Below are 11706 nucleotides of genomic sequence, written 5' to 3'. Positions count from 1 at the left end.
AGGTTCGTTGGTGATCCCGTAAAACCAACAAGGTTTTTGGATTGTGAGCCCGGAAAACAATCCAACTGTAATCCGCGAGATTATAGTGAATTCCCAAGGGTACGCTTGGGGAGTGGACGTAGGTGCTAAGGAGAGCACCGAACCACTATATATTGTTGTGTTTGGATTGTGTTTGTGCTTTCATTCTCTCTTGCTTTACTTTCTATTCTTGCATTAGTTTAACTCACTCTAATAACCTAAGTAAGCATCCATCGCAGTTAACTAAGAAAGTTTTAAAAGCACTCAAGTAAAGAAGAAACCAATTCACCCCCCCCTCTTGGCTTGTCACCTTGGGCAACACATCATATTGTACCTGAGTGGGAATAACATTGAGTACTGACTACTGAAAAAGAACAAACAGCCAAAAACCGGGCCAAGCCATGCTATCGTTTTGCAGAATGCGAGGGAGTGATTGCTCTTGGTACGCCCAGAGCCTTGAGATTAGTTCTGATCATCTGATGGCAGTTGGATGCAAATATAATGCAAAGTGATTCACCTACCTAACTTCTCATTTCGAAGGCCCCTAATTTATATGTTTGTTCTCTTTTCCTTGATAAGCAAAAGGAGATTGAAACCCTCTTAACAAAAGCACCACAATCCAGGTAGCTTCTTTGATCAGCACACAAGCTTGATGGAGGAATATTACATTGTCATGGCATGTGCAATTCTAACAAAGAGCCAGAAATGATTCCAAATATCGGAATATTTTGCTATCATTGTGATGTTAGGTTGCCCCATGAAAGCCATCATCTTAAACATATTGAGATGGCAAAATTATTAATCTAAACATGATACCATAGTACCAATTTCATCAAATAAATATGGATTTTTTCGTATGGATACCTTTCTAGAAATTTAAATTTACGTAAATACCCTCTTAAAATTTATATTTATTTCTGTACCCTCATAAAATACTGTTTTTGCATAAATTTTTCTAATATAACGGTTCTTCTAACACTATTAATAAAAACCATATTTATTTTAATTAAAAATAAAATAAAATTTTGAAATTACTATTTTTTTCATCGCGATGGTCTTATAAATTTTTTTTACACATCTATCCGTTAAGAATATTTTAGTCATTTTAATTTGAAACGGTTAATTTTTTAACGACGTTAGATGGTGTGAGTATATATGCAAAAATAAAGATAAAAAAGGACAAAATAGCAAAACAAGTGTTTTACGAGAATATATATGTAAATATTAATTTGGAAAGAATATTTATGTAAAATTCGATATTTAGAAGGATATCTATGAAAAAAAACTCTAATAAATACTAGGCAAAGTTTGTTTATCACATTTTGGCATCATTTTGGTGCATAAAAATGAGATAATTATTGGAGAATCTCTCTCATTTTTTTTTTCGTGGTAACGTTCCCAATATTGAAGAAACAACAGCTTTCCACACTCATCCACCCACCCACCACCCACCTACCTACACCAATAATGTTTACTTAGAATCTACTCGTTAAAAAAAGCAACGCGATTCCTTAAACATTACATAATGACCAAAACGCCCAAAGAAACTGTCATATTTGACGCGTAAGGCAAGAAATAGTCGGCGAGTTTGCGACCGATTTAGCTGGGCGCAAATCAAGAAGAGGAACCAAAACCCTTCCGGGTGGTTCTATATACACCCCCCCTATTGCTAAGGACACCCCCCAAAAACCAAAAAAAAAATACCCAAACTAACCTTTAGTGTAATTACCATATTGCCCTTGAAATTTTCTCATACACCCCCCTTCCTCCTCCTCCGTTTCGTTTTGAAAAGAAAAAAAAAAAAACACCCCTCAAACCCCCCTTAAACCCCTCGATCCATTTACATCGTTTAGGCGATCTTTGAAGGAGATTTAAGCCCCATTCGAAGCATGGACAAGCAACTAGTGATTTGGGACGAAGAATCGGCCGCAAAGGTACGTGTTCCACCTTGTTTCGAAATTTTTTTTTTTCACGGTTCGTGCTCCGTTCGGCACTGGATCGCCGAACAAAAGGCTTCTGTTCGGCTGAACAGTGCCGAACAGAAGCCTTCTGTTCGGCAACCCTCAACCGAACAGATCTGTTCGGCTGCACAGTGCCGAACAGAAGGCTTCTGTCCGGCACTGTTCAGCCGAACAGAAGCCTTTTGTTCGGCGATCCAGTGCCGAACGGAGCACGAACCGTGAAAAAAAAAAATTTCGGGAGAAGCCGGCGAGGTGGTTCCGGGAGAAGCCGGCGAGGTGGTCGGAGATCGGGAGAATGCCGGCGACGAGAGGGAGAAGGGGGAACGGGGGGTTTTGGGCGTTGGCGAGGTGTTTTGGAGGGGAAGAGCGGGGTGCGGGGTGGGGGGGGTTTGGGGGGTGTAGAGAGCAATTTAGGTGAGGGGGTGGGGAGGGTGGGGGGTAATTTAGGAATTTTTAATTTTTTAGGGGTGTCCTTAGCAAATGGGGGGGGTGTAGAGAGTATTTAATTTTTTTTTAATTTTTGGGGGGTGTCCTGAGCAATAGGGGGGGTGTATATAGAACCACCCAACCCTTCCTTGCCTCCAGTTACTGAGAATTCCCAGAATGCCCCTCCTGATATTATTTTCCGGATCCATTCAAAGCTTCACGTGATGGGGATCTCAGCTATAAAAGCGGCATCCGACACGTGGAGGCGGCGGGCAGGCGAGGCTTGGCGTGGCGGGGCGGGCGTTCTCTCTCCGTCCCTCTTCTCCTCCCATCCGCCGCCCACCGCCGGCATTCGGATCTCCGGTCGTCCGGATCTCTTCTCGCCGCCGACCTTCGATTCCAGCTGGTGGTTCGCGAGGTTCTTGGACTTGGGAGGCTTGTATTCTCCTGCTGCCCTCTTCTTGATCTTGTAAGTGGAGGTGTTTGTTTGGAGGATGGGTTTGGTGTCGTTGGTTGGTACTGAGTTTGCCTTGAATTGCTGCCCATGATTTGCGTGCTTCTCTCTTGTAAGGAGAAGGGTGGGAGAGTCACGGTGTTGGGTTTCATAGTGAGTTTGGTGTTTCGTTGGGTGGATTGTTGCTTCGTTGGTCTTGGAGGATTCTTGATATCAAAATTTGTTTCGATTTGATTCACATGTCTCACTCAAGACATCAGAGGCGGATCAGAATTGAATCTTGATTCGGTTCCGCATCCCTTAATTTCTTTATTCTAAAGGAGTTATAGGGTTCTTTCTATTCTTTGATCCCAGTCTGCAACTTGCAATGGAGTCCTGTGGATGTGTCAATCTTCCGTCAATAATTGTCATAGTAGTCCTAATTTAGCGATGAAAGAAACTTTCTTCTGATCTCAGATGCTTAGGATGATATGTTGGTTGCAATTAAAAATGAAATATATGTAGTTCTCAAACATGATTTTTTTTAAAAGGAAAACGAAAAAAAAACAACTTTTACTTTTGTGGTCAGGCTTTCTGTTTACCTTTGCCCATTTGTATCAGTTAAACCGTACGGTGCTTATTGTGCTATTTCAATTTACACCACTTCGACATAATCCTAATATTTCAGTCCACCTCGTTTCTGTACATTTATAAAATGATATAAAATGGTCGACACTGAGTAGTATTTATGATTTTTGGTGTTCTTGTTTTTTTTTTTTCCTGCAGGCCACATCACAATGACTGTATGTTGATCTTCTTGGTCATCTTTTAAATGAGTCACTGTTTGTTTTCAACAATTAAATGATAATATGATTTGTGGCTATTTCAGGCTAAACGTGCTACCATATTGTCAGAGTCTATGGAGCTTCATAGCTTGCTGTTCATCCCCTTATCTCTTGTTCTGTTATGTTCTGTGGACAATGTCATTTGTGGCCGCACAAGTACTTTCATCCGGTCTGAATGGCCATCTACTGACATCCCTCTAGACAATGAAGTGTTTGCAATTCCGAAGGGATACAATGCCCCACAACAGGTAACCATGAATACCTACCTATTTATTAATGATTGTGGGCATTTCTGAAGGGCGCATTATTAATTTGGAAATTCTGCATTGCGAAAAGAGGGGTATGTAAGAACTGAGCAGCATAAATGATGAAATGAATATAAATGCTTAACGAAACTTACTGATAATTAAATGATTAAACACAGAAATCCTCAGATTAAAATAGTTTTGTAAATCATGAGAAAATTTTTATATTGCTTCTAGCTTGACTCTTGAATGTGCTTAGGAATTACATCATGGAGTTTTTTCCAAAGGTATATGGAAATTATGTTATGTTGCTTGTCTTGGAGCACTCCACATGTTAAATTTCAGGACCTTCAGTACTTCTAAAAGAAGCCTGCGTTGACTGGTTACATCGTTGTTTAGGTCCATGTTACTCAAGGTGACTACGATGGAAAAGCTGTTATAATTTCATGGGTGACAACCTCTGAACCCGGGACTAGTGAAGTGTTATATGGTAAAGAGGAGCATAAATACGAACATAGCGCTCAAGGGAAAACTACAAATTATACATTTTACAATTATAAATCTGGATACATACATCACTGCCTTGTTGATGGACTTGAGGTAATGACTTATTATATTCACTGCTCATACTATGAGCTATTTTGTTTTTGTCAAAGAAGGTTCTTCATTTTAATGGTTTATTAATTATTTGTTCTTCCATTGTTGGCTAGTTTTGCTTTTGAGATATGTATTAAAGTGAAACTTCCATTGATTCTTAATCTCTATAGTTACCATCATTTTAAATTTGTCATACTCAGTTATCTTTAAAAACAATAAGTTGGCATTTATGTATTACTTTCTTGTATAACTTTCAACAAATGCAATATTTAATATAGATGATCACTTGATTTTCAACTTCATTTTATTTCTAGAATAAATTCACTTTGTACTTGCATCTATGTAAAACATGATATTAGCTGCTAATATTATATTAATGCAGCAGTTAACTAATTTAATTTATTACGAAAGTTGGTCTGGATTCAAGTATTAAATGCATTTAATGCTTTTGACTTATATATTGTGGAGCTTGATTGTGCATTGACTTATGTCCAAGCTGATGTATGGGTCTAAGGTAGACTCATATAGTGCAAGGTAGATTTATATAGTCTAGGAACTATTGTTGTGAGATTAATGGACCCCATCCATCTATGCATATGAAATCTAATGATAAGCATTGAGACAGTGGATGTTAAGGCTCAAGCTTTGTTAGAGGATTGGCGTATACAGTAATATGAGAATAAATTAATGAGTATGTCTATGCATGCTATGTGTGTATTTTGTGTAAATAAAAAAGGGCAGCCCAATGCACGAGGCTCCCACCATGTATGCATTTTGTATACTCATGAAAAATGAATACATACACACTTTGAGTGCATGCTTGTGCACCTAGTTGGATGCTTGCATATGTATTTACTGATGTGCTTATGTACATACATATGTATGTATGTACAGGTTATTTGTATTTCCATTCCTGCTCATATTTGCCATCTTTCTTGGTACTCCTAGAGTTGATTAAGATGTTAGATTCCATACTGATTAACATATAAATTCTAATTAGTCATGTCACATGTGCTTAATAATTATATAAATGAGCTGAAATTTAAAATTATGTAAAACTTTTATTTATTGTATAACCATTTTATATTTTTTAAATATATATAAAAAAGAATATCGAATCAATCTAAACTGGACGGTTCGGCCCATACCGAATTGGACCAACACTGACTTAGGAGTGTTCAGTCTATTTCAACAATTCGGGCTATAATTTTTTTTAAAAAAACTCATCTCCCGAGAACCTTCGAGGGCTCTCTCGCTCTCTCTGCCTTGCGACATTGAAGGTAAGCCTCCCCACTCTTTCTCTGTCCCTATCCCTGTCATGATGCTTCGGCCCCTCTCTCTTGCCGGATCCGGACGCCTTCCCGATTTGAATGTGAATCACAGAGCGAAGCCTTGGTCCTCATTGTTGGACACCTCCTCATCATCGCGAAGCCCTTACGAACCCTCAGGCGAGTCTGGAGGCCTCGACCTCTTTCTCCCCCCTCCTCTCTCTCTCCCTCTCCCTCCCTCTCCTTCTTCCTCTCTCCCTCTCCCTCTCCCTCTCCCTCTCCCTCTCCCTTTACCACCCTTCCTCTCCCTCTCCCTCCCTCTCTCTATCTCTTTTCCTCTCTCTCCTTCTTCTCCCCTCTCTATCTTCGGCTCTCCCTGTGTCGATACACTCTAGAACGGCATGGTACAGATCGTTAGCTCTCCCTATGTCGGTAGACCCTGAAACGGCATGGTACGGACCGCTGACTGGTATCCCTTCCGGTATCGGTTCAGCAAACCTTAATAAAACTATTTAAATGCGTAAAACTTGAAGAATGTTTAATGACCATGTAATTGTTCTAGATTGCATGAGTACTTTTCAGCTACTATCTGCATTGGTAACCTCCCATTTGATATACTTGATGCTCATGAGTTTAATAATGCACAGAACTTTTAATTTTTATTATCCATAGAGAGATCAGTAACCTTCCACTTACAATAGTGGTGCTCACAAGTTTAATGATATGCTGAATATTTGATTTTTATTAATCTAGAAATCATTACCTTATTACATTGTTTAAGAGGCTGCTCCATCTAACTGAACTTCTTTAAGCTTTATGATTTAAAAATCCATATATCTTTCTTTCTCGTGGAGATGTGGTACTGGAATATAATATCAGCTCAACTTGATGCATTATCAGCTTTGATTTTACTTGAGAAATAAAAGTTCTATACTGCTGGAAGAGGAACAGAAAAAAGCATTACTTTTGAAGTTGACATGGTGTGGCTTTTTATTCTAGTATGGCACCAAGTATTACTACACGATTGGAAAGGGGGATGCAGCTCGTGTATTTTGGTTTGAAACACCTCCAAAGATTGATCCAGATGCTCCCTACACTTTTGGCATCATAGGTCAGTACTTCACTACCTTTCATTTATTATATATGATCAATCCAACTCTTTAACTTATTCTAAAGGAAACTCAAGAAATTACAAATATTTTGATGACTTAGCTATGTCGGAGTTGTTTAAGAATCTTCAACCATGAAATTGGGATGTTTATCTGTTGTAAATGGGTTGATGAATTATTGATATTCATGAGACACCTTATTGTATATTTATAAGTTATACTTTTGCAAACATCAAAAAGAAAACAAATGTATGACCAGTTCTTTATGTGTAGGTGGATGTGCAAATGTTGGCATTAAAGGACAGAATTAAAGATGAGTAGTGTAGGCTAGAAGGTTAGATAGAAATTTGGTGAGACCTGTAAGGGCAGAGTCAGAGATGAGTATATTATAGGAATCATAGGTAACAGTAATAAAAGTCAAGTGGGGGATCTTTTGAGATTGTTAGCCCATTTTGCAATATAAGCTAGAGATGACCCTATTCAGGAGGGACTTATGGATTCAAGTCAGAAGAGCCCCGGGGGGGTGGTGTGTGGGGCAAAGAGTGAAAGGATGAAAGTGATAATTAGTGATTTGAAAACACCTACCATTTTGGAGGGACCTAGTCTTAAGTAGGAGCCAGTGACAATATAGGAAGCAAAAAATTGGCCCATTGAAGGTGTCAGGTTTGTTCTAATGTTAATGATAAAAAAAACTCTTTCTGATGTACTTACATATCTATGTGTTTCTGTATTTACCTATGCAGATATTATGTTCCAATTAATGGAATTTGTTTAAATCCAAAAAATGGAGTTTTTTCCAATGGTTTCTTGCCCATGCATCAAGTGGATACAAAATGGATGATACTGATCAAGCTAGGGTGTGAAAATGTGTCAATCTACGCATTTTAAACATGTGGGCCAAAATTTAGCAGGTTTAGGCACTTATAAATCATAAATTAGATTATGATATCTCAACACTTTGCTGTTTCATGGTGCATATATGTTTCGAATAGCCAATTGTTTTAATTCATTTACATAAAATTATACTGTATATGCAATATCATAGATTGCATATATTGTTGTACTAACATTTTTCTTGTTCTTCTATTGAGAAAAAACATTTTTTCTTATAGTTATTATGTCTTACAGTTCTGGACTTCTTTGGCAGTTTTTAAATCACTTGTATCTCTTTTTTAAACTAATAGGTGATTTGGGTCAAACATTTAATTCTCTTTCCACTCTTGAGCACTACATGCAAACTGGAGGACAGACTGTGTTATTTGTTGGAGATCTGTCTTATGCTGACAGATATGAATTTAATGATGGCATTCGCTGGGATTCATGGGGCCGTTTTGTTGAACGTAGTTCTGCTTATCAGCCTTGGATTTGGACTGCTGGAAATCACGAAATAGAGTACAGGCCTGACTTGGTAACATTCTTCTTATTCACCTTTCTTATTTATACATGTTTTCTCTATTTTGTCTGAACTAGTTTGAGGATCAGTTGGTTTATGTTGGTAACCTCTGTTATCTCTGTGCAGTTTGCTAAAAAAATCGTTTTACATCTTGATAAACTCATAAATAAGTTTCCTAGTTCTGATGCTTTTTTAAAGGTTTGAAGTTTGACTTCACTCAAAAACAAAAAAAAAGTTGGTTGACATCAGATTGCTATCTAAAGTTGCTCATATATTATAGGCAGAATTAACACCTTAATTTTCCTGTAAATTATGTGCTTGATATTGTATTATGTCTTTAAAATGGTGGGATTCTTAAAATTTTCTATTATTCTTTCCTTATGCTGCATTTATTTATCTGCTGCCAAGCACATAAGCAGCTCTAAGTTTGTTACTCAGGTCAATGCAGCACAAAATTACAGTAGCGTGCATCTTTTTATACTCTTTTTTTTTTTTACATCACTAGGGTGAAATCGTCACTTTCAAAGCTTACAAGCATAGGTATGCGACCCCTTATGTCGCTTCCAAAAGCAGCTCTCCCCTTTGGTATGCAGTCAGGCGTGCATCTGCTCATATCATCGTGCTTTCAAGTTATTCTTCATTTGGTAATGTGTTTGTTTCTTTTCACCCTTGATGCCATCACTAAAAGCATTTTCATTATGAAGGCATTATTAATGATGTTTTCTGGAAGTTTACTTGTATTCATGTAATGGCTATTGATATATTTATTTGTTGAAACAGGAATGCTAAGCCTGACCCCAAAATGAATGCAGAATGGGGTCTGTTGGTTTTAACAGTTAATCGAGTGCTTTTAGTTATTGCATGTGCTGAAAGTGTAAAATTGCATGTGTGGTTATAGTGCAGTAGTGATTTTGCAACATCATATGTTCATGTTCTATTCTGGCCAAGTCATCATTTGATTGGTGGTGATAATGATCTATAACTATGTTTACTCTGTGCTTGCATTTTTTTCAGTTTTGGTATTTACCTAGACGTGTAGAAAAAATCTAGGTAACATATCCTGGCTAAGCTTTCTCCTTTTATAAAATTGCTCTAGAAGCCTTGTTTTGTTTATTTGATTTGCCAAAAAAAAAAAATCTCTAGCTTCTCCTTTTACAAATAAAATATGTGAATAAGATAAATCTTAGAGGTTCATTTTTTTAGTTCCAGAGCTTAAGTTCTCTACTTTGAGTTCTCTTCCTGCTTTCATTTTTTTTGACCCTGTTTGTACTAATTCCAAGAATATGTGACTTAAATCAGTTAAATATACTCCTCAATGGTTCTGGCTGCTCGAGGAGGTGAAGCGAGTGGACAGGGAGAAGACACCCTGGCTTATTGTTCTCATGCATGCCCCACTGTACAACAGCAATGAAGCACATTACATGGAGGGTGAAAGTATGCGGGCTGTTTTTGAAAGTTGGTTTGTGCGTTATAAAGTCGATCTTGTCTTTTCGGGCCACGTGCATGCCTATGAGAGATCGGTTAGTTTCTCCATTTCTATTGCTCTATAAATAGAACATAAGATTTATCCATCTGCTAATGAAAGTACAAACACATTTTTAATGTGTTCTGGATGCTAGATACGATTTGGCCAGTCCACGAACTCATTTTGCACCAGTTCAGTGCTACTAATTTCATTTATCAAATCTATAGACCTTTATATGAAAGAAAGAAAAAACCCTTTTTTGCAGTATAGGATCTCCAATATAAACTACAATATAACGTCTGGTAGTCGTCATCCGATGCCTGACAAATCAGCTCCTGTTTACATAACTGTTGGCGATGGTGGAAATCAGGAAGGCCTTGCTGTAAGGTAGTTGGAAGATGTTGATCAAAAATTGCACTATGATGAGTAATTCTCAGTTTTGCTTCTATGGGCTTTTCCTGGTTTAACAATCATTTCTTTCTGTTTTTCTAATCGGGTAGGTTCTCTGACCCGCAACCAGATTATTCTGCATTCAGGGAGGCCAGTTATGGTCATTCCACATTGGAATTGAAGAACAGAACCCATGCATTATACCGCTGGAACAGAAATGATGATGGGAAGCCTGTGCATACGGACCATGTTGTATTTCACAATCAGTACTGGTAAGTGCAATATACTAAATTAATGTTTAATGCCAGAGTTTTTTCAGATTAGTCCTTGAAATCTTCCATATTTTTGTATTAATCTTATCTTTTCAGTTTTTATATTTTAATTCCTGAAATCTTGCAACTTATTGCCAAGTCTCTTAGTAACCAAGTGCCAAGTGATAGAAGGGTGAAGTTTTTGAGAAGAGGCCAAGTCTCGAGTCTAATTCATTGTTATGCCAAGATCATTTTTGTCCTTCTGCAACCTTAATTAACCTTAATCAGGCTTCGATCAATGAAACTAGCAGAAGGACCAATGTGTATAGACGAAGAACTTTATAAGGATTTTAATATAAATATGAAAAAGTACAGATTAATACACAAATTTAAAAGATGTTAGGGACTAATTTGCAAATAGTCCTTAATGCTATGACACTTTCTGACTTCCCTTAGGTAATCTTGGTTAATTTCTTAGATCAAGATTCCTCTTATTTACTGGAAAAAAAGAATTAGCAGAATGCTCCATATTAACATGTTCCATTTATGATCAAACGAGAAAATTTTTCTTTTACCAAGTGTAGGCAGATCAAATTGCAATCTTATAATAAGAACAAGATGTCCATGGGCTGTAGCGGTTGAGTGATACATGCTGATATAATGTACAATCCTGTATATTCTTCATGTTATTTTTTGATTTATATCCAACTATGGATATTGCAGGGCAAGCAACACAAGGAGGAGGAGATTGAAAAAACATCGTTGGTTCCATGCTGGCTCCATTGCCACGTACTAAGAAATCTCAAAGGTGCTATAGCACAAGATTTTCTGGCAGCGCACTTTGAGAAGCAATGAAGTTTCTGCATCAGCTCTTTCTTCATATATTTCTGCAAGAAATTTTTAGCTATTGGCCTGAAATGATTAATTTAGCTCATCTGGATATAACTTTATTCTGCATGATAGACGCTCTTTCATGCACAGTTTGGTAAGTCCTTTTGAGCAAAGACATTGTCCTAAGATACGTCCCATTGCACGATTATTCCCGCTTCTTAATGAATTGGTATCTATGTTGTATTAAACATATATAATTTTTGATTCTTGCATGGTTTCTGAATATTTGTCAAATCTAGTGGCTATGCATGCGTAGAGAGAGGCTGTATGGTGGCCTAAAACGGGTGTTGCAATACTCTTCTTTTCTCAGTATTTGTGCCTGAAAACAAGAAGAGTTTCTCTTGATGGACTCTACCCGATATCAATTTTTTTTCGAGGCACTTGTTATGCGTTTACTTTAGTAGGTGGACCTAG

At 37.6% G+C, this 11706-nt stretch overlaps 1 protein-coding gene across 2 annotated transcripts; it reads left to right on the top strand.

The window, feature by feature from the left end:
- Positions 1–2556: 2556 nt before the first annotated feature.
- PAP26 (purple acid phosphatase 26) lies at positions 2557–11482 on the top strand. Of its 2 annotated transcripts, XM_008797616.6 has the most exons (10): positions 2557–2874; positions 3728–3931; positions 4328–4528; positions 6793–6904; positions 8087–8310; positions 8801–8939; positions 9595–9815; positions 10026–10147; positions 10261–10422; positions 11125–11482. In XM_008797616.6, exons 2-10 carry the CDS (start codon positions 3758–3760, stop codon positions 11195–11197), a joined length of 1428 nt encoding a protein of 475 aa, XP_008795838.2. In that variant the 5' UTR covers positions 2557–2874; positions 3728–3757; the 3' UTR covers positions 11198–11482. The 2 variants fall into 2 exon arrangements, with proteins under 2 accessions (XP_008795838.2, XP_088572055.1); XM_088715929.2 differs by lacking the exon at positions 11125–11482 and having other exon boundaries at positions 2638–2874; positions 10261–10426.
- The last annotated feature ends 224 nt before the right edge of the window (positions 11483–11706 follow it).

The sequence above is a fragment of the Phoenix dactylifera genome, chromosome 2 (genome assembly GCF_051530095.1).
Source record: "Phoenix dactylifera cultivar Ajwa chromosome 2, Ajwa_hap1_PhDact_Kaust_v1.1, whole genome shotgun sequence".
Classification (NCBI taxonomy): Eukaryota; Viridiplantae; Streptophyta; class Magnoliopsida; order Arecales; family Arecaceae; genus Phoenix; species Phoenix dactylifera.
This window is presented reverse-complemented; position numbering and strand designations above follow the sequence as displayed.